Source organism: Panthera pardus, unplaced genomic scaffold, assembly GCF_024362965.1.
Source record: "Panthera pardus isolate Hobbes unplaced genomic scaffold, ASM2436296v1 HiC_scaffold_10, whole genome shotgun sequence".
Lineage (NCBI taxonomy): Eukaryota > Metazoa > Chordata > Mammalia > Carnivora > Felidae > Panthera > Panthera pardus.
This window is the reverse complement of record NW_026526655.1, coordinates 62,381,392-62,402,289: the sequence shown is the minus strand read 5'-3', so window position 1 is coordinate 62,402,289 and position 20,898 is coordinate 62,381,392. Positions and strand designations below refer to the sequence as shown.

Below are 20,898 nucleotides of genomic sequence, written 5' to 3'. Positions count from 1 at the left end.
TAATAGGAAGATATTTTGGGTTTAGTTCTTGATATTTTCTTTTGATTCCAATTTTGCAGCACTATAGATAGGAACATTCATTAGGAAAACAAACTATTCTAGTGGTTTGGGTAGAGTGGTAAATGCTTCCACACGATGGTTGGCAAAGTACGGTGTCTCAGCTGAATCTGATCTGCCTCCTGTTGTATGACATGTGAGAGAAGAATGACTTATACATTTTTAAATGAGGGAAAAAAATGAAAAGAATATTTTATGACTTGTGAAAATTATATGCATCCATAAATAAATTTTTATGGCAACACAGCTGTACTTATTTGTTTCTGTGTTGTCTGTGGCTGCTTTTTGCTCTCCACAGGCAGGGTTGAGTAGTTCTGATGGAGACCATGTGGCTCGCAAAACCTATCGACTCTCTGACCATTTATGGAAAAAGTTTGCCAGCCTCTGGTCTAGCATCATCCTCTGCTCACTGATGAATTACGATACCCTTATCTTATAGGTGTCTCAGCTCAGCTCACCAGTACACGTCTACGGAGAAACACATCTGTTGGCACCCCGTTCTGGATGGCCCCTGAGGTAATCAGAAGGCACTTATTTGTGTTTGTTGAGTACCTTGATACTGTGCCTTTTTATGGGAAAGTCATATACTTCACAAAATTTTCAGAACTGTAAGTTCTGCTTTGGTCAGTGATAATGATGACACATAATCTCAAAAACGCAGGATTTAGTCACAGCTAACCCATAGGGTACCTTCATGCAATTAGAAAAAGGTATTCCCCCCAGAAGATGCAGCCCTTTCCAAGGGTCATGGCTTGGCAAGTTTACCCAGCCTTTGTGTAAATTAGAAAAAGTTGCCTTCCCTGGATAGATGCAGCCCCACAAACACATGGCTTATTGATAAAGAGAAAGATTTCAGCTCCAAATGGATTACAGCAGCATATACAGAAGAAGTCCTGGTTGTTTTTTGCTACCAGGTACATAGCAACTTCTCTTGTGTACTTTTTTGGCTCTCTAGCAAAACCTGGGATTTGATCCTAATTTGGTTCTGGCATCATCACAGAACCCTCTGTGAGATGATGCATGTAGAAGTTTGGGGAATTTTCCAACTAGATAAGGCATACCCTGAAATACTGATACAGCTTTGCTTGCCAGGTCAGCATTTAATTCCACCATACTGAGGCCTGTGCCCTGAGCCGGTCTCTGGGATTAAGCAAATGGGTGCTTTTAATAAGAGGACTCAGGCAGTCATCTCGTTAGAGGTCTTTCTATCTATTCTGTCCCCATGGCTGTCTTTCCTCTGTGTGACTGTACGGGAGGTCTCCTAACACAGTAATCAGTTCACATCAATATGCTCATTGTTTTTCAGTGGCTCGCCATTGTCTATGGTCCTCTCTTTCATACGTGGGTAATGGACAGGCTCATTTTAGAGAAAAAGAAAACGCCTGCAGATTCCAGGGTTTACTTAAATCTTAAATGTTTTTTAAGTAGGATTTAAAAAACATGAAACTAGATATAAACTCCTTACTGCTTATATTTATAGAGCTATGAACCTAAAAGGAAAAAATGTGTTATAAAAAAACTACAAAGCCAATATCATTCAAATAAGTACCTTTAATTTAATGAGACAAATGACACTGTTTTGTGAAACTCAGTTGTCCTTTGCAGTGTAAGTATGTTTCAGAGTGTGACAGTACAAATTACTTTGAGTTATTTTGTCATACTTAGTACTGTACCACGTGGTGACCCACCACTTTACTCTATTTCAGCTAGGGTGATCTTTGTTCAAACGGCATCTCCTTTGGTCTCTAACTGGCACATGTCTCTTGGCTTATGCCAACTTAATAATAAACATAAATACAGGCACTGAAATTGTGAGGCAAATGGTCATCCATATTTGGAATATGTTTTTATCACTGTTCTCTGATTTTATTACTAATAAAGTCATCACTGCAGCAGAAACAAAAACATAAGAATTTTCATAGGGACCTTGTGAACCCTACTTTGAGTAACACTGCAGGACAGAGTCAAAACTCCTTTGGATGGTAAACAAAGCCCTTCATATTCCAGCCCCTGTCTACCTGTCCAGTCTCATCTCAGGTTACTGTTCCCCAATTTACTTGTTCTTAAGCCTCAACAGTAGTGAACAGGTTCATCCCAAATCCATCTTGACCCTTCTACGCATTGCTATATCTTCTGGAGCAGGCCTCAGACCCCTGAAACATTCCTTCTCAGTCTTCAAGTCTCAGCTCAAATGCATCTCTATCCCCTAAGAAACCTTCCCTAATGCATGGCTGACACTGAGGCTCCTATCCCTAAGTTTCCACTGCAACCTTTTAGTCTCCATTAGTACACCATGATCATCCCATTGTAATTGTTGGTAGGGTCTTAGGATGTCTAGCTCTCAGCATGGTGCTTGATACAGAGTAGGTGCTCATAAGCCTCTATTGGATGAATGAATCCATTGGTTAAAAAAAGCCAAAGGAGAAGATGAAATTGGAGGGTAGTTTGAGGAGGCTTTACAACTAGTATTAAAAAATTTCTCTGTAGATTTTGATTGATCTGTTATTGAAGGAAAGCATAACTGAGGCCACTCAACTCACATTTAGGGTGGCATAACACAGAAGATGTTGTTCTTGTTCTAACAGCAAGCTGGTGTTCTTAGAATCACACAATGTGAATAAGAGAAGCCTGCCTTTGGCTTCATACGTTTCTTATGAGGTGTTTGTGGCTTCTCAGTTTTAGCCACGTTGAATAAAATATGTGGACTGTTTCTGTAAGGGGCAGTTTTGTGGTCTGTGGTGAGCTTCTATTGCCCAGATTGTCTGGAGCTGGTTGTGTTATCAGCAGGGAAAAGCCAGTGTCCCATCTTACCTGCTGTAGTGGTCAAGTTGAGGAGTACGCAGATTGCGGTGTGGAAACCTCGACAGTACCTTTCAGGAGCAAGTGCCCAATTGCTCGTGCATGCCTCAAAGACTCTCTCAGGATGTGTGCTGGTGCCCAGTATGCTCTGAGTTCTAGGCTGCACTTCTTGGGATTCAAGCCTGCACAATCCTCACATTTTTATTTTCTTATTTTTTTTTAGAAGTATATTTATTTATTTTGATTTACAGAAAGAGTGAGCAGAGAAGGGCAGACAGAGAGGGAGAGAGAGAATCCTAAGCAGGCTCTGTACTGTCATTGCGGAGTGTGACGTGGAGCCTGGTCTCACGTGACATGGGGCTCAAAATCACAAATCATCAGATCATGACCTGAGCCAAAACCAAGAGTCGGAGGCTTAACCAACTGAGCCACCTAGGCAACCCCTATCACATTTTTTTTTTCTAAATGGAGAATTACTTTTTCCAACAAGGCTTCTTTTTGCTTCCTATTTCTCCCTAAATGTGTCCACAGGAACAGTCTTCCATTAGTCAGTTCAATTCCACAAACGTGTGCTCTCCCTGGTGAGCAAGGCTTTGGGTCAAGAGCAGTCCTTGGAAGTATAATCAGTAGTGGTTGAAATGAACATTGTCTTCAAGTGATGGCCTGCATAGCATATTGATCTTAATATACATTTACTTCTCTAGTGTGAATAAGTGGTGTTTAGATTAAATATGGCGGGGCGCCTGGGTGGCTCAGTCGGTTAAGCGTCCGACTTCAGCTCAGGTCACGATCTCGCGGTCCGTGAGTTCGAGCCCCGCGTCGGGCTCTGGGCTGATGGCTCGGAGCCTGGAGCCTGCTTCCGATTCTGTGTCTCCCTCTCTCTCTGCCCCTCCCCCGTTCATGCTCTGTCTCTCTCTGTCTCAAAAATAAATAAAACGTTAAAAAAAAATTTAGATTAAATATGGCAACAAGTATGCAATGCCAATACCAGGGGAATGAAATAATTGCAGGTGACCAGTGCTTTTATTTTGCAAATGCAGCTGAAAGATCCTTGATCCTGTTTAATTCTGAGAAATGGAACCGACTTATTCTTTTCCCAATTTTGTTTCCATTTTTATTTCACCAGCTTGAGTAACTTCAATATTTAATTCTAATAGGCTGTACTACAAACCAGGTAGCTAATGGAATGTGACCATACCACAACCAAATGTTGATGAGCAGTCCAAACGCATAGTTCACTGGGACAGCTCAAAGTTGTAGTGTGAACTGACTCTTATGTTGTCAACACTCTCCACTTATTTCCTCTCACTGTCTCATTTGGATACTACTAAAGTTGAAAAATACTGGGTAAAAGCGGTATCAACTCAGCCATATAGAATAAGAAAAATTCTAGGGAGTGCTCTTAGGGTGATAGTACTTGGAAGCAATGCTCCTGGGGAAATACTGCCTAGCATAGTAAAAGGGTTAATCTGAAAGTCAAGATCAAAAAAATAAATCAATAAAAGTCAAGATCAGTACAATTTTTTATAAACTGAGTATATTGGTAACGTACTACGACCCAGGGAAGGCAAGAGGTAGGTGGTTGCAGAGTGTGTTGGTTCAGCAGCTCAGTAAAGCCATCAAAATCCAGGCTGTGACTTCTGCAAGCTGCATGGCTTCACTGTTGGGGACTGTCTTGGGGGCAGTCGTGACAACATTGCCTGTGAGTATCTGAGGGACAGTAGTAGCTCCAGCATTCCAGTAGCCACCAATGAAAGTACCCTTGGTACAAATAGACACCCCCCTTTACTTCCATGAGGCTGATCATGTGGTCAGCCAAGAAGTTAAAGAGTGTTCTTCTCCTGTCCTGGAGTCAAAGACTGTCCACTCCATACTAGTTTTCTAGGACTGCCATAACAAAGTAGTACCAACTTGGCTTAAAACAACAGAAAATTATTATCTCCTCGTTCTGGAGGCTAGAAGTCCAAATCAGGGTGTCAGCAGGGCTGTGCTCCCTCTGAAGCCTCCAAGATCCTTTCTGGCTTCTTCTTAGCTTCTAGCAGTTTGCTGGCAATCTTTGGTATTCTTTGGCCTGTGGCTGCATAACTCTAATATCTGCCTTTGTAGTCACATGGCACTCTCTTTGTCTCTGCCTTAACATGGCCATCTTCTTATAAGGTCTCCAGTCATATTGTATTAGGGGCTCACCCTACTCCAGTATGACCTCATCTTAACTAATTACATCTGTAGCAACTATTTTCAAGTAAGTTTTCATTCTGAGGTTCTGAGGGTTAGCACTTTAAAATGTTTTTTTTGGAAACACAATTCAACCCATAACAGCCCTCCAAATACTTAGCACCCCTGCTTTGTAGTAATTCAAATTTCCAGGGGAATCAGTCAGTCATTTGGAACCTACAGGTCAGGTTTGCATGTTACAGGTATTAGCTTAGAGAGTTCAGCTTTGACTGTCTACACATGCACGCATGAGTGTGCACACACACACATACTGTTCTCTCTCAGCCTCAGGTGTTTAAGGCAAACATCGTTCTTACTGGATGTACTCAGCATAACATATTGCCTTCCCACATGGGGGCTTAATACCTTCAGAATTTTGTTCTGTCCTACCTGATCTCTGGCCAAGAATTTTATCTCCTGAGATGTTTGGCTCTGGTGACCTCCCTCAACCCTCTGTATACGTTGAGCCTCTGGTCTCCCTGATTCTTACTTTAGCCTATATCTTAGACATGTATATTTTTTTAATGCAGTCTTCCCATTAGCTATGTTTATTGTCTCTTTTCTCCTCTACTGTCTCCTGACAGCCAATTTCTTATAATAAATAATATGCATAATAGTGTTGCACATTTGCATAGAACTTTCACAGATATATTTTTTTTAATGTTTATTTATTTTTGAGAGAGAGAGACAGAGTGTGAGTGGGGGAGGGCAGAGAGAGAGGGAGACACAGAATTCGAAGCAGGCTCCAGGCTCTGAGCTGTCAGCACAGAGCCTGACGCACAGCTCGAACTTGTGAACTTTGAGATCATGACCAGAGCTGAAGTCGGACGTCTAACTGACTGGGCCACCCAGGTGCCCCTACAAATATATTTTTTTAGTGCTCACACCTACCTGTGAGGATGCCAGTTAGGCATGATTATATTGCCTTTATATGTAAGAATCCAAGCCTCTGCCAGGCTGTGTTCCCAGGGACACTGAGTAGGTAGGTGAGTAACAGTGACCAGAATCTATCTGTATGTTTGACTCACTGAACTGGAACCCATGCCCATTGTCAGGATTGGTATTGCTCAGCTAGTGTTTGCATCATATACTTGCCTGGTAATATCCTGGGCTATAGCAAAAAGGGACACAAGCCTACTTTATGTTTATTTATGATGATGGTGGAGGGGGGTGGTTGGGGGAACTGATCCTCCGTCTTCCTTTCCCACCATCACACATAGCAAAGAATTAAACTGAATGTTGTAAATGACTGAAACTAAAGAAAAAGGACCAAAGTTGTCATTATTGTTTTTATGGGGGACATTTGTGGACTGTGTTAAAATTATGCCTTATAGTAACTGGTATGCATAGGTGTGGCGTGCTGATTAGGAAATTTTTGAAAGACTTCCATTCTGGATGGTAAGTGGTTGGCATCCAGGGCCCCTTGAGTGCTCCTCGGCCACCAGAGGTGCCTGTCTCTTTCCCTGGGAGCTCAGATCTCCTAATGGTCTAACACCTGCAGGTAATGTCTGGCAAGCAGGGGACCTCAAGGAAGAGCTCCAGCTGAATGTCAGACAGTTTGAATATTGTACCTGCTAAACATGCGTATGGTGGGAAGGAAACGTTCACTTGCTGAGGACCCATCAATGTATCAGGAACTAGGATAGGGATATTTAACACATTATTTTATTTGATTCTATATTAGACATTATTTTCTCCATTTTACCACTGAGGAAAGTGAGGCTCAAAGAAGTGTATAGGAGATGTCAGGCCCAAATTCACATACCTAGTAAGTAGAGGAATGGTTTGGCTTTTCTGAGAGCATGGGCAGGCAAGTCCCATTTGACAGATGAGGAAACTAAGGCAGGGAGAGGCTATTCTCTGTGATAGTTCAGATAGTTCAGTCTTGGTTCTAGAATTCAGGTTTCCTAGCCCACCAGCCTTGTACTATTTCACTTTAATGCATTCACACAGAGTGTTCAGTGTGGAAAATGTGTGCTGAGACAGCTCAAACAACAAAGACCTGCAGAGATAGAGCGGAAGAATACTCTGAAACTGGAGTGTGAGACACATCATTTTAAAAGACATACGTGAAGGACCTATCACCTGTAATTTGTAGTTGACTACACTTTGTAGTCCTACCAGTGAGAGAAGCAACCCATATATTAAGGATTCAGTTTACTTGGCATCTTACTAAAACCGCTAAAGGTCTGTTTCTGTATCAGAAAGCAGACTTGTGGATAAAGGAAACATTTGCTTCTTTTTTAGAAAAAAATTTTTTTTTTTTTTGTTTTTACTTCCATCTGCTCATTGTTGCAAACAAGAGCTAATCAGCTGAGCAGAGAAACAGATGTGCTGTGACGGCTCCAAAACTGGGTCTTTTTCTCTGCTTGGAAAAGGGTCGTTGGCAGGGGACGGTTGCCATAACGACAAGCTTACACCAATGCAGAAATATCACAGGCTTTTTGCAACCACTCTTGCCTTCATTAATTATGCCTTTCCTAGCTAAATGATACGATAATGCTATTTCCTTTGGCATGCCAAGACGAGAGATGACAAATGAGATATTTTGTGTCGAAGGGCTCAGAAAGCCATAAAACACTATAGAACTAAAATGTTATTATTGTCGTTATTATCATTTTTTTGTTCCCTAAGCTCTAGCTAATGGGTTTGGTCCCCAGATAAGTGTTAGCATTTATTGAGTGCTTACTAGTCACCAGGTACTAAGTGCATTATTTTTTATTTTTTTAAGGAAATGATTTATTTTATTTTATTTTTTTTGACGTATAGTTGACACACAATGTTATATTAATTTTAGGAGTACAATATAGTGATTCAACAACTCTATATGTTATGCTATGCTCACCACAGTCACTATGCTACCATCTGTCACCATACAATGCTATTAAAATACCATTGACTATATTCTCTATGCTATACCTTTCATTCCAATGACTTATTCATTCTATAGCTGGAACCTGTACCTCCCATTCCCCTTCACCCATTTTGCTCATTGCCCTATCCCTCTCCTCTCTGGCAACCACCAGTTTGTTGTTTGTATTTATGGCTTTGTGTATGCTTTGTTCTTTTGTATTTTTTTTTAAGTTTATTTATTTTGAGAGACAGTAGGTGAAGGGCAGACGGAGGGAGGGAGAGAATCCCAAGCAGGCTCTGTGCTGTGCTAAACCAACTGAGCCACCCAGGCGCCCTTGTTCTTTTGTATTTTAGATTCCACCTGTAACTGAAATCATATGGTATTTGCCTTTATTTGTCTGACTTATTTCATTTAGCATAATACCCTCTGGGTCCGTTCATGTTGTCACAAATGGCAAGAGCTCATTCTTTTCTATGGCCATGTAATACTCCATTGTCTGTAAATACCACATCTTCTTTATCCATTCATCTATAGATAGACTTTTAGGTTGCTTCATATCTTGGCTGTTGTAAATAATGCTGCAATAAACATAAGAGTGTAGATATCTTTTGTTACTAAGTGCTTTATATGAATTAGTTCATTTATAATCCTCACAACAACTCCATAAAGTACGTGCTATTACCATGCAATGTTTTAGATGAAATAAATGAGTTACAGAAAGTACTATTCTTGTTCTTGAGCAGGGTATTATGTGATGCCACCAGGACCTGAACCCAGCTATTTAGCTCCAGAATTATTCCTCTTAACCACTATACTAGAGCAAACTGTTTAATTGTGACCACCAGCATACCAGATAAGATATAAATCTTTTCAATTTTAAATTATTTATATAAGAATTATAATTATCCTTTCTAATATGTTGAGAAAAATGTAATATTTCAACATGACACTAGAAGCCAATATGCTTAATGCCCTAGGGAAGGATCTGGGGAAAAAAATGACAAAGTTCTTCAGAACAGAATTTAGAATATTTGGATTTTACGTTTATGTCTGCCACTCATTTTAAAAAACTGTGGTTCAGTTATTTTAATATGGCTTCAGTTTGGGTAAAAAAGTTAAGAGCACAAATTTTGGAGTCACATAGACCTGGGAGCAAATGATAGATACCTACTTACCTCCAGCAAGTTACTATTTATGATTAGTAAGATGGGAAGTTAAAAAAGGTAAAATGAGAAAGGGAAAAGAAAACAGTTTCAAAGGACAAAATTAAATGATGTACTGAACATGTTTTGTGCAGTTCCTGGCATGTTAAGTGCTTTAAAAAATGATGGCACATACTGCCTGAACACCACTCCTCCCTAAACTTGATCTCATCTGTAAGAAGAAAGGATTGTCTTGGGTAGTTTCTGCTTCCAGGTCTCTTCTGTTTTTCAGAGAACATTTACATTTTACAGAGGGAAAGGTGTCTTCTAGCTCACATGTTCCATGGCTCTGGTGTTCCTCTGATAATGAAGATATGATCTCTCTCAGTAAGGGTGAAGTGATGAAAAAAGGCCGTTTTTACTGGACTCAGTTTTAAATGGCTGGGGATTATTGGGATCCCATGTGCCAGTCACATCACTGTAAGAAATGCAGGCCTTGGTTGGTCAGGAGTTTCAACTGAGGTGTTTAGAACCCAGATCACTGGCCAGTAGACCTGTGTGTCTTCCCCCAAAACATTCATTCCAGAGATTCTGTAGCCTTGTCTTCCCTGATTCCCTTCAGACTCCCATGTCAGCTTCTAAGAAACAGAGGGATTCCCTTCCTTCTTGTTCTGGGCTGACCCTGCCTGTATTCCCACAGTGGTTCTGCCTTAAAGAACCCTGAAGCACAGCCTAGATACTTGGGGCTCTGGGGAGTGAAGGGCCCAGGGCAAGGGTGAAATGACTGAGTGCGGCCCTGGCCTTAACCTCAGTTCCACCAATAGATACCCTCTCAGCTGGAGCTCTGTGGGGAAGTTGAGTCATGTGTCATATGTCAGTGCAGAGGTGGGGGGCTGGTCCTGGAGGTGGTGGTGACATATCATCTCCTTCCTCCTGGAGGGTCTAAATATAGGACTCCTTCTGAGAGCTTCAGCTTCCAGATGTGCAGAAGCATGTGAGGCCCAGAGCAGAGGCCTCATATCCCCTCCACCCCACCTTCCCCTGCTCAGTACTGAGCAAGAAACATCAAAACATTGGCCTCTGTGAACTTTTGGAGCTCTGCAGGCTGTCCTACCCCTTTCTGGGGAGGTGAGAAGGCTCAAACTGTTCTCATATGGGGGCAGAAGTGTTTGCTGAAGGAATGTCACAGCCGGCCTCAGCTCTTCCTGAGCTCCGAGTCCCAAATTACCTGGTGGCTACCCTCCTATCAATGCCTCCACTGCCCTGCCCAGGGCCCAGGGGCTCAGCCCCATGAAGGGGAATTCATGCCTAGGCCAAACTCTGCATTTTGTCTTTTGCCTGATGGTCACTGAGCTGTCAGAAGGAAGCAAAGGCAGGCTGGTCCCATTCAGCATTAGGATTGGGATCCTAGAGGAGCCTTGGGGTAGGGCGAGGCAGGATCAGGTGGAGGGTGGGAAGACTAGTATTTGTGGTGCTCTGTTATGTCCCAGGTTTTTTCCACCGTGTCTATAGTTTTAGAAAGTTAAAGGAAATCACTCTGTGGTAGGAATGTTTGACATTCCCAAGGGCATCCTGGTTTGCATGGTGATATCAGCCTGTGAGATAACAAAATCCAGAGACTACTTGCAAATAAAGAGATATGCCTTTATGAATGTTAGAGCATTCAGATATTCTGTTCGATTTGCTTCAAATCAAATAAAATTTGTGGGCTCATGCTTCAGTTCTATTACTTACTAGCTGTGTGACTTTGGGCAAGTTTCTTCACCTTTCTCAATCTGTTTCCTCACTGACCTAACAAGCAGTACAATGAACTGAATTGTAGAACTGCTGCTCTTTATTTCCTTAACTGTACTGTGGCAGAAATGGAGCACTAGCTGGCAAAGGAAAGGGGCAGCAAGGAAGCAAGAGGTGGCAGTAAACCTACCTGTGTGAGTGGGAGGTGTGCTTACACGTTCACAGTATGGAAGTTACTGTGGCTATGGCTATCTGAAATGGCTTTGGCAATGACCCAGTGTTCTCTGTTTAGTAAGAATTCTCAGGAGATGCCTCAGTCGGGAAGTTAGTGGGGGAACCATGGAGCTTGCTCCTGGTGTGGCCACAAACCAGCTGTGTAACAGTAGGTCTCCCTACTCTGGGACCTCAGTTTCCAAGGCGGCTGAATGAATCCTAAGATCCCTTCTAAGCACCCATCCATCCAGCAGGGGAAGCTGCTGGAACAAAGGAGGGCAGTGGGGTTATCCTGGGTTTCCAAGCAAATGTGCTCCTTTAGAGCATTTTTTCTTTTTTTAAATAAACAACAGACATTTATTTCTCACAGTTCTAGAGGCTGGAAGTCCAAGATCAGCATGTCAACATATTCAGTATCTGGTAGGGCCTGCTAGCCTCCTGGTTTATAGATGCCATCTTCTTGCTGTGTCCTCACATGGATTCAGAACCTTTTGAGTACTGAAGACACATACAGAAATTGGGGCACACTGATTTATCTTTCATAAAGGAGTTCTGTGAACACCAGTCCTGAGTTTGAATATGGGGCTTATCACATAATTAGGAATAAGTGACACATTTCTGGGGTTTTGGGGAATTAAATTTCTTTTTTTTAACATTTATTTATTTTTGAGAGACAGAGACAGAGCGTGAGTGGGGGAGGGGCAGAGAGAGAGGGAGACACAGAATCTGAAGCAGGTTCCAGGCTCCGAGCTGTCAGCACAGAGCGCGATGCGGGACTCGAACTCACGAAACGTGAGATCATGACCTGAGCCGAAGTCAGATGCTTAACCGACTGAGCCACCCAGGCACCCCTTGGTTTTGGGCAATTTAAATGCAAAAATTGTTGTGTGCTGGCATAAAACCCAGAACCAGTCCCCCTCTATCCTCTACTACGATGGTGGGAAGTTAGTGTTGTACAGGCATTAATTTGAACCTTGTTTTATTTCTCTAAAGGTATAAGCTGAATTTAATAATCCTGAGCAAAGTCTTGTAGAACATCATATTTTAATTAAAGACCTTCCTGAATTTTGTAAGGACAGTATAATTTAACTTATTTTTGGCAATTTCTCAGTGTACAAAATATAGATTTAATGCTAGCTTTGAGTTTTATAAAAGAACCAAAAAAAAAAAAAAAAAAGCAGCAACCTCATCAATTTCAATTCTTCTAGTCCACCTCCTTTTTGGAAAAAAAATTTAAGCAAATCTCAAATATATCCTCCATTGAAGTTATATTTCATCCAAGGGAAGAGACTTCATTTGTTTATTTAGTATCTCAGCTTGTAACACTTCAAGATTTTTATATGTAAAGCTGATGAATGATATTTGCCACTGGAATATTTATAACTGAAATTTCTAATTCCAGATAAGTTCTATTTTAGAAATCTTTAAGATCAACAAGTATCAATTATGCTGCATAAATTACATAAGCAAAATTAGGAAACCTATTTGCCTTCCTCCCTCTCAGCCCATCTTATTTGCCAGTGTGTTGACTGCATTTCTGGGCTCAAGGTCAGCCAAGGATTAATAGCTTTAGGTCTGTTTGCCTTGCCGATTTCAAAGCTGAATTTAGCTCTTGAAATAACAACATTTTGCCTGTGTACTTGAGTGAAATTTTAATATAGAGCTTTGGTTATATTTGTAGATCACACAATCAGTTCTAGTAAGATGAGAAATTAGAACAAATAAGGTGAACCTAACTGCATTTTTGGTGACATTTTAAAATATTAGTGGGAAAATGAGATCGTCTGAATAGGATCTATTTTTTTAAGTTTGGTAAGTTATTTTTTATAAGAGTGTAAAATATTTTTTCCTTATGTTAGATGGTGCTTCTATAATATTTTTACTTAAGAGTATTGGTTAAAATCACATTATTGAAAGAGATTTCAGCCCAGCAGCTCTTTGATATATAATTTGATACATGGTATAAGTTAAATATCTTGTTGGAAAAATCTAGGTTTTCTGAATGCAGGAGCTCATGTGTTACTGTCTTTTATCCCCTTTACATCTAATCTAATACAGGTGTTCTTTTCAGATAATGAATACCTTGAGATGAGGAGAGACTGTTCCCTCAGGTTCTAAAGCCCAAGTCTTTTTGTAGGAGATAGAAAGTGGATCTCACTCCTATCTTCAAAGCTTTATCAGCAAGTCCTAGTTTTGGCCTAGGCTGAAATGAAACTCTAATCATGGGGCATTTCATGGGATTGTGATGGCCTGAGAAAGTGAGAGTAGTACCCCCAGCCTCATGGTTACAATAGAAAGGGATATTGTTGGGAAAGGAATTTAACTCTTCTTGTATTAGTCTCACAGGAACCTAGTGTTCTGACCAAGACACTCCTTTAACGTGCCAACTTGTTGATGAAGAATCTCAATAGCCAGCAAATACTCTGAAAGAAAGGCTCCCTTGAAAATTGAAGCAAACTTTGCAGTACTTATTCACATTTTCAAGACAAAAAAAAACCAGACAATATTTGCTCTTTTTTGTTATAGAAATAATTCATGCTCCCTCTAGGCATTTTAGAGACTGCAAAAAAGTTTTAAAGAAGTAAATAAAATAGATGTTATGCATGCATCATTGACCCCGTGATATCTACAACTAACATTATGATGCCATAGAAAACGGTGGGTAACCAGCATTTTCATAAGCAGTACTTCAGACAAGGCCCAGAGAAAGGGATTGCTTGGTTTGTATGGGAAGAAGAGGTGCAGGGAGATTAGGTAATTTGCTAAAGTAACCTAGTGAGGGGATGGCGAACCACAATGAAGATGCCTGGCTCTGGGATTTTCTTTGACCAAGCAGGAGTACAAACCTTTCCCACAATCCAGGTGCTACTGACAGTTGTTTTTTCTGTCATTCCCCTGGTAACTGAAGAAAGGGTCAGCCATCCTCAATGGAAATCAACCAACTCTATGCCTAAGGGTGGACAAGGAGATGATATTTGTCAAAGCAGTTGTGTTATCAAGTGGTGGGTACAGTTTTACCCCATAAACTCCTTCAGGAGAGTGGAGGAGGTGCTCCCTCTGTGGGGTGGGAGGAGTGACAGGCAGATTTAGAGAGTTTGGAACTTTGGAACTCGTTAGCCTGAAGAAGGCTAAAGAATACTGCCCTAACAAAGAGGGTTGACTTGCAGCCTTTGCTCCAAAGACCAGTGGAACTAAACTCTTAGTGAAAACTTATTTCTAGTTCTTGTGCCCTTCCAGAAAGAAAAGTTTTTAGCAGCCAAGGTGGTAATGACCCACATTTGGGAGACTCAAGCCCACCTCTGGCTAAAGTAGCTATGGCCACTGGGCACTGTGGCTTCTAATGCATAGATATTGTTAGTAATCCAAACATTAGTGCTTTTCCTCTTCCTAAAATAAGCAGCAGTGTGGTCTAAGTGTACCAGAAGAGCTGTAAGTTTGCATTTCAAGGTAGGAAACTGGACATGCTCCATTAACCAGCATCCAAACAATTGCTCTGTCACTGAAGCTCATCTTCCCTAACATAGGCATTATCACAGCAACCAGCATCTTTTCGTAGACCTTAAGACCTTTTACAAAATATTGGCAATAAAATCTCCTGACAAAAAAATTCCAGCCTTCTGGTTCACACCCCAGAATAATCTGTTCACTCTAGCTAATTTGCATGGAGAGGTTAGCCTGTTTGTTTGAAAACAGTCCCAGAATCACTTACTTGGAAATTGTAAAGCCATAGAGTATGAGAGCAGGAGGGATAGCAGAGATCATTCATTAACACCTTGCCACTTTGTAGAAAGTGAGAGCCCTATAACTAAGGACACTCAGCTCAGAGTTTTCAAGGGACTTGCTCAAAGGCACTCAGCTGTATTTATAATAATGGAGTAATGAAGTAAATAATGGAATTCAGACTTTTATTTTATTTTTAAAATTTTTTAATTTTTTAATGTTTATTTTTGAGAGAGAGAGAGAGAGAGAGAGAGAGAGAGCGTGTGTGCGTGTGCATGCTAGTGGGGAACGGGCAGAGAGAGAGGGAGACAGAATCCAAAGCAGGTTCCAGGCTCTGAGCTGTCATCACAGAGCCTGACGTGGGGCTCGAACTCAAGGACCACAAGATCATGACCTGAGCCAGAGTAGGATACTTAACCGAATGAGCCATCCAGGTGCTCCAAGAGTTGAGATTTTCTAATTCCAATCTGAAGATTTTCAGCATAGCTTCTCTGAAGAGTGCCACAAATTGATGTGGACAGGGAGGGAAGAAAGATAAGGATTATAATCCTCACCCTGGGTTACTTCTGTTTACTTCAAGGGTCGCTTTGATGAGATCATCAATTCTCTGGCCCCTTTAAAACAGAAAAAAATGATGCGGTTAATGGTAGATTAACACCAAGTGGATAAAACTATTCATTAAAATCAGAAACAGTATAAACACTCACTGATATGTCAGAGAATTGAAGATTGTTAAAAGTGGCTATGCAGAAGTATGTAGGGATTTATATGCCACTGAAACTCATTGAGACTCAGAGAGATAATATTTTAATCTTGGAGTGATTATGCCACTAGCAATTACTGTGCTAGGACTCTGTCTCCATTTTGATTCATTTAATGCTATGTTCTTAGCCTTTACTGGGTACACTAAACATTTTGTAACAGTCCATACATATGTCTCATGGAACATTCCAGAAGACATATTCTCTTCATATCAACCTCCAACATGCTGTGGGACTTTAAAATCAACTTTGGAGAATCTATACTTTGTAAAATTGACATTTATTAGCAGGTTTTCTATTCACAACACTGGATTAAGATAAATACACATATTTGTTCATGATAAACAACCTGGTATCTGCTTCTGGTACTTAGAACTGTATATTAAAACCACAAATTGTGACTAGTTTGTTGGCAACTAACAATAGAGAGATTAAAATCTATTCAGTTCTGAAATGTAAGATGTATTTACTGCATTATACAACTTCAGGTAGTCACTGAAAACTTGTATTTTATTGTTACCCTTTAGTATATTGTGCTTCTGATCTTAATAGAATTTTGTTTTCTTATTGCATTTACATGTGAAAAGAAAGTGAGTTCCAAAGAGCACAAGATATTTTTCTGCATCTGGTGAGGAGTAGAACTCAGACCCAGTTTGAACTTGTTATACTGCCTGCCAAACTGACTTCTCTTCTTGACATCCCTGATGGCACCATCATTCTCCTGATCACCCAGGATCAAAGTGTCAGTCTTCCTGGGTGTGTCCCTTTTCCTAACCACCCATATTAAATCTCTGTGCATATTAAGTCCTTAAGGTCTTTCCCCGAGCTCTCTCTTAACGATTATTCTATCTTCCCTCTTCCCTATTCCCTATCAACATCACTAATACTGCTATGATTGAAGCAAAGGCTCCAGGTAAAGGAGCATATACACTTGCCTTGGTGGGTCTCCTCCTTGGGCTGGCTGAGGTGAGTTGGAGAGGTATGAAAGAATGAGGTGTTTGGGGTCCTGGCCTGAGTCAATGCCATCTCACCCTGTCTCTCTCCGTCCCTTTAATATGACTTACAGAACCTGGGAAACTTGGTCTGACCACCATATACTTATTTGCCATTGCCACTGTCCTTGGTGGAGGCTGGAACATCTGATTCAGAGTGCTCTTTGAAAGGTTGCCTCCTCCTCCTGGCAAGGAAACCAAAGACCAATGGGACATCTAAGCATTCTTTTAAATTTTTTTTTTTTCAACGTTTTTTATTTATTTATTTTTGGGACAGAGAGAGACAGAGCATGAACGGGGGAGGGGCAGAGAGAGAGGGAGACACAGAATCGGAAACAGGCTCCAGGCTCTGAACCATCAGCCCAGAGCCTGACGCGGGGCTCGAACTCACAGACTGCGAGATCGTGACCTGGCTGAAGTCGGACGCTTTTCTTTTCTTTTTTTTTTTTTTTTAATTTTTTTTCAACGTTTTTTATTTATTTAACATCTAAGCATTCTTAATTCAGCTTTATTTTACCTAGAAACAAGGAGAATGCTATGCTAAGGAGAATGAGATTACTTCTCCTTAAGAAATAGTTGTAGATTTTGGTGTTGGATAGATAAGGAATCCAGATCCAGGATGTGTTGACCTTAGTTGAGATGCATCCTCTTAGAGTGCATCTGTAAATCCCATCACACATGTGGCCCATATAAGGGTCTTTCACTCCTCTGAAGGACTGGTCCTGAAAAAGAGATTCCTTCTGAGAAGATGGAGTTGAGGTGACAAAAGTCTCAAGAAACCTGGTTAATTTATTCACAATATGAGTACAGAAGCTGATAATTCAACCATTCTTTGAACATAAACTTTATTATGTAGCACATTTATCATATTATAATGATTTGTTTGCTGGTCTCTTCTCTATGTTCAAATTCTGGCCCTGACAATGACTCACTGTGGGCCATGGATAAGCTATTTAACTATGCTGTGCCTCAGTTTCTACACCTGTGCTAGGTGATGATAGCACCTACCTCACAGAATGATGATGAGGATTCAATTCAGTGTGAATTTAGCTTTCTCTCCCTGGGGCCTAGTACCATGACTGGCTCGTGGGCACTCTGTAATTATTTGTGAATTATTTTAGTAGCAAAATTTTCTGTAAACTTCTTTGGAAGGCTGAGCTTAAAGAATTTGTCACATTACTTACTGAGTTTTGGGAAGAGGATTTGGCCAAAAGATACTTTTCAATCAGATGGAACTGAAGATAATGTCTGTCTGCAAAGAGAAATTGAAACCAGATGAATGTTTTGAATATTTTACGACTGCATTTGAGAAACGTTAGGATGTCTCCATTCCCACATTTGGATGGGTTCTTGGAACTACCTTTTGTGTCTCATCCAAGATGGCTAGAAGTTGATTTGAATTTCCTCCAACTTCATTTGAAGCTGTGCTCAAGCTCCAACATATTTGAAGATGTGGAGTTTGGGCACTAGACACTTTTTGCTGTCTTGCTTCCCCTGGCATGATCTCCCTCTAATATCCCAAGCATTTGGAGCCCATATCCTTCACTGGACATACTAGTACACATTGTCTTAGGCCATTTAGAGTTGCCATGGTTTGTCATTTGATTATTATAGGTTCACTTTAAATCTTAATTGACTGTAACTTTTGTTGGGGAAGGACAGAGTCTTATTTTTCTTTCCTTCACACGAACATGTAAGAATGGTGAGCTATTTGCTCTGATTGATAGGTTTAAAATTATGTTTGTCCCACATGTTTAGAGATGTCATTTCTGAAAGGAAAGGTGTTTGAATAGCCTTCTCTGGAGATCTTTAAAAATAGTGATACTTCTCACCTGATTGGGGTGTTGAAAGTGAGGTCTTGTGGGGCAATGAAATGGCTTCTGGTCCTGAAGTTGGAATTATTTTAACTTTAGTTTGAATGCACATTTGAAAATAATGTGTAAAAAGTATGGCAGGATATTCTGTGGCAGGTAGTCTATCAGATGGGGCTGGGATCAGGCCAGGGCTGCAGGTACATGGAAAAACGTTCTTCAGTTCAGAAACCAGAAGAGAGGGTAGAGGGCAATTATAGGAGCAAAAGCATCAGGTCTCAGGCAAGACAATAGGCACGTTTGGCCTTGTAAGTCCAATTAAGTGGGTCTGAGCAGTGTGTTAATTTTCTGTCATTGCCATAGTAATATTGCACGTGTGAGGCTTAAAACAACACACGTTTATTCTCCAGGTCATTAGTCAGGTACAAGACCTACCTGGCTAAAATGAACTTCTCCATCTGGATTCTCACAGGGATCTCAGACTTAACATGTCCTAAATGGAACTCCTGCTTTCAGCTCAAACCTGCTTCTCTTCCTGTTTTCCCCGTCTCATTAAATATCAGTTCCATTCTGGAATTGCTCATATATCAAAAGCTCTGGACTTGTCCTTAATTCCTCTTTCTTATAAGCCCCAGTCAGCCAATCTGGTTGGCTCTGCTTTCAAAATTATATAATCAGTGTGATTATTTCTCACTGTGTCAATATCTGTAGTTTGGATTCTTGTAGTAGCATTTAAAACTGGTTCTGCTCCTTCCACTCATGTCCCATTTCAACGTATATCGTCAGCACAGCAACCAGAGTGACCCTGCTAACATGTAAGCCAAATCTCACCCCTCTGCTCTTCACAACCAGTTGGCCCATCTCACTCAGAGTTAAAGCCAAATACTTTCTGGGGCCTAACGGGGCAGGCAGGCCTGTCGCTCTGGCCCCTCACTGCTCTCCAGTGATGTCACTTGTCTACCTCATAGGCTGTTTGGACCTGTACATCATCAGACTCTCAAAGTTTCCCACCTGTCCATAGCCAAAGATCATCCTTGGTTAAGAAGGCAGATTTCAGGTCAAATAGGGATGCTTGGTTCTTCCATTCTCTGGGTCAAATAGTAGGGACATCTGGTTCTTTCACTCTCTCGCCTACCCCAACCTTCTTCCAACCCCATTGTGATAGCCTCTGAGTCTGAGTAGAGGGGCTTTTCATGTTTGACTCAAAGATAGAGATTTCCTCACAGGGTTCCATGGTCTCCAAACCGGTGACAAACCCAGGGGCATTTTCTGGTTCTGTTGCTCTTGTATCCAGTCAGGCCAGTCACTGACACAGCACCTGCTGCTGAAATACAAACCAGTTGTTGGGGTTTGAGGTGGGGGCAGATGTTCCTGGAAAAAAGGGATGGGAAGGAGTGGTTCCTATTTTAGGTTAACCACATCAGTCTTCCAGTCTTCCAACATCTTTCTGCTCAATTGGCTACACTCCTGGGGATTTTGTGCCGGTAACAAGCATTTTCTCGAACAACTGTTCCTCATTGTTGAATTCAGCAGCTGGCAGTGAGGTGAGGGATGCAGACAAAGCCTTAAGGGATGTCAGAGTGGGCTCAGTGAGGTGTCCACTCTTGTGTCTTCCCTTGCACTGTTCTTCCCTTGCACTTGTACCTAGAGGATTCAGTGTATGTTTATTGTACTGAAATGACACATTTTTAAAGGCTAATGAACATACCAGATGATAAATTAATCACACACAAATAAAGTCTAGGTAACACATACCTTATTATCTCTGGAATTCAATATCAGTGTAAATAAGGGAACTAAGAAGGGGGCTAAGATTGGCTGAGGGTCTTTTAGGACATCTGAGGTGGCAGTGGGATTGATGTGTCTTGTTTTTGTCTGATAGGTCATTGCTTGTGAGCAGCAGTATGACTCTTCCTATGACGCTCGCTGTGACGTCTGGTCCTTGGGGATCACAGCTATTGAACTGGGGGATGGAGACCCTCCCCTCTTTGACATGCATCCTGTGAAAACGCTTTTTAAGATTCCAAGGTAGGACACAAGATGGCGCTCTTGGCTTATTAGTTCTTTGTGAAAGAGTCTGGTTAAGAGGGATAATAAGTAGTTTGTAAACAATTTCTGGCCAAACCTAAGAAAGCCTAATTGTAAAATGTATTTCTTTTGGGGGGGAACAAAAGGGGGAGTGGGGGAAAAAAGAGACGACTGTTCGTTAAAGCATATCCCAAAGAATAATAGGACTATATTGTAACCATTGCAGATTTTCAGTACTCTTATTTTTCTGAGATAACTCATTTATTGTGCTTTGCACAAGAGGACTAAAAATACAATTTTGGGTTAAATAATCTCTCTAAATGCTGATTTTCTCTTTTTAATTATATAATCACATCTGGTCATTCTGTTTATTGGAATCTTTCTCGAGTATTCAGGAAAATTTGGGGATAAGAAATGTGTATTATATTTTCGTATACACCCAGAGAAGCACTAAAAAACATCAGCTAAGCGAATCAGTTATAAGACTTACTCTCCATCCCCTGATTTCCATCTCAATGGGACATTGTGCTGAAAGAGGTCTGTTTGGAGGGTATTTAAATGCCAGTATATTTT

At 41.0% G+C, this 20,898-nt stretch overlaps 1 protein-coding gene across 1 annotated transcript in view; it reads left to right on the top strand.

Annotated features, from left to right (window-relative positions):
• The window catches only part of LOC128778557 (myosin-IIIb-like), a 121,538-nt gene extending 101,209 nt beyond the window's left edge, over positions 1-20,329 (top strand). The window contains exons 8-9 of the mRNA XM_053907793.1: positions 497-573; positions 20,180-20,329. Of these exons, the coding sequence (XP_053763768.1) occupies positions 497-573; positions 20,180-20,329 (227 nt within the window). The remainder of the gene's footprint in view (positions 1-496; positions 574-20,179) is intronic.
• Positions 20,330-20,898: the final 569 nt, after the last annotated feature.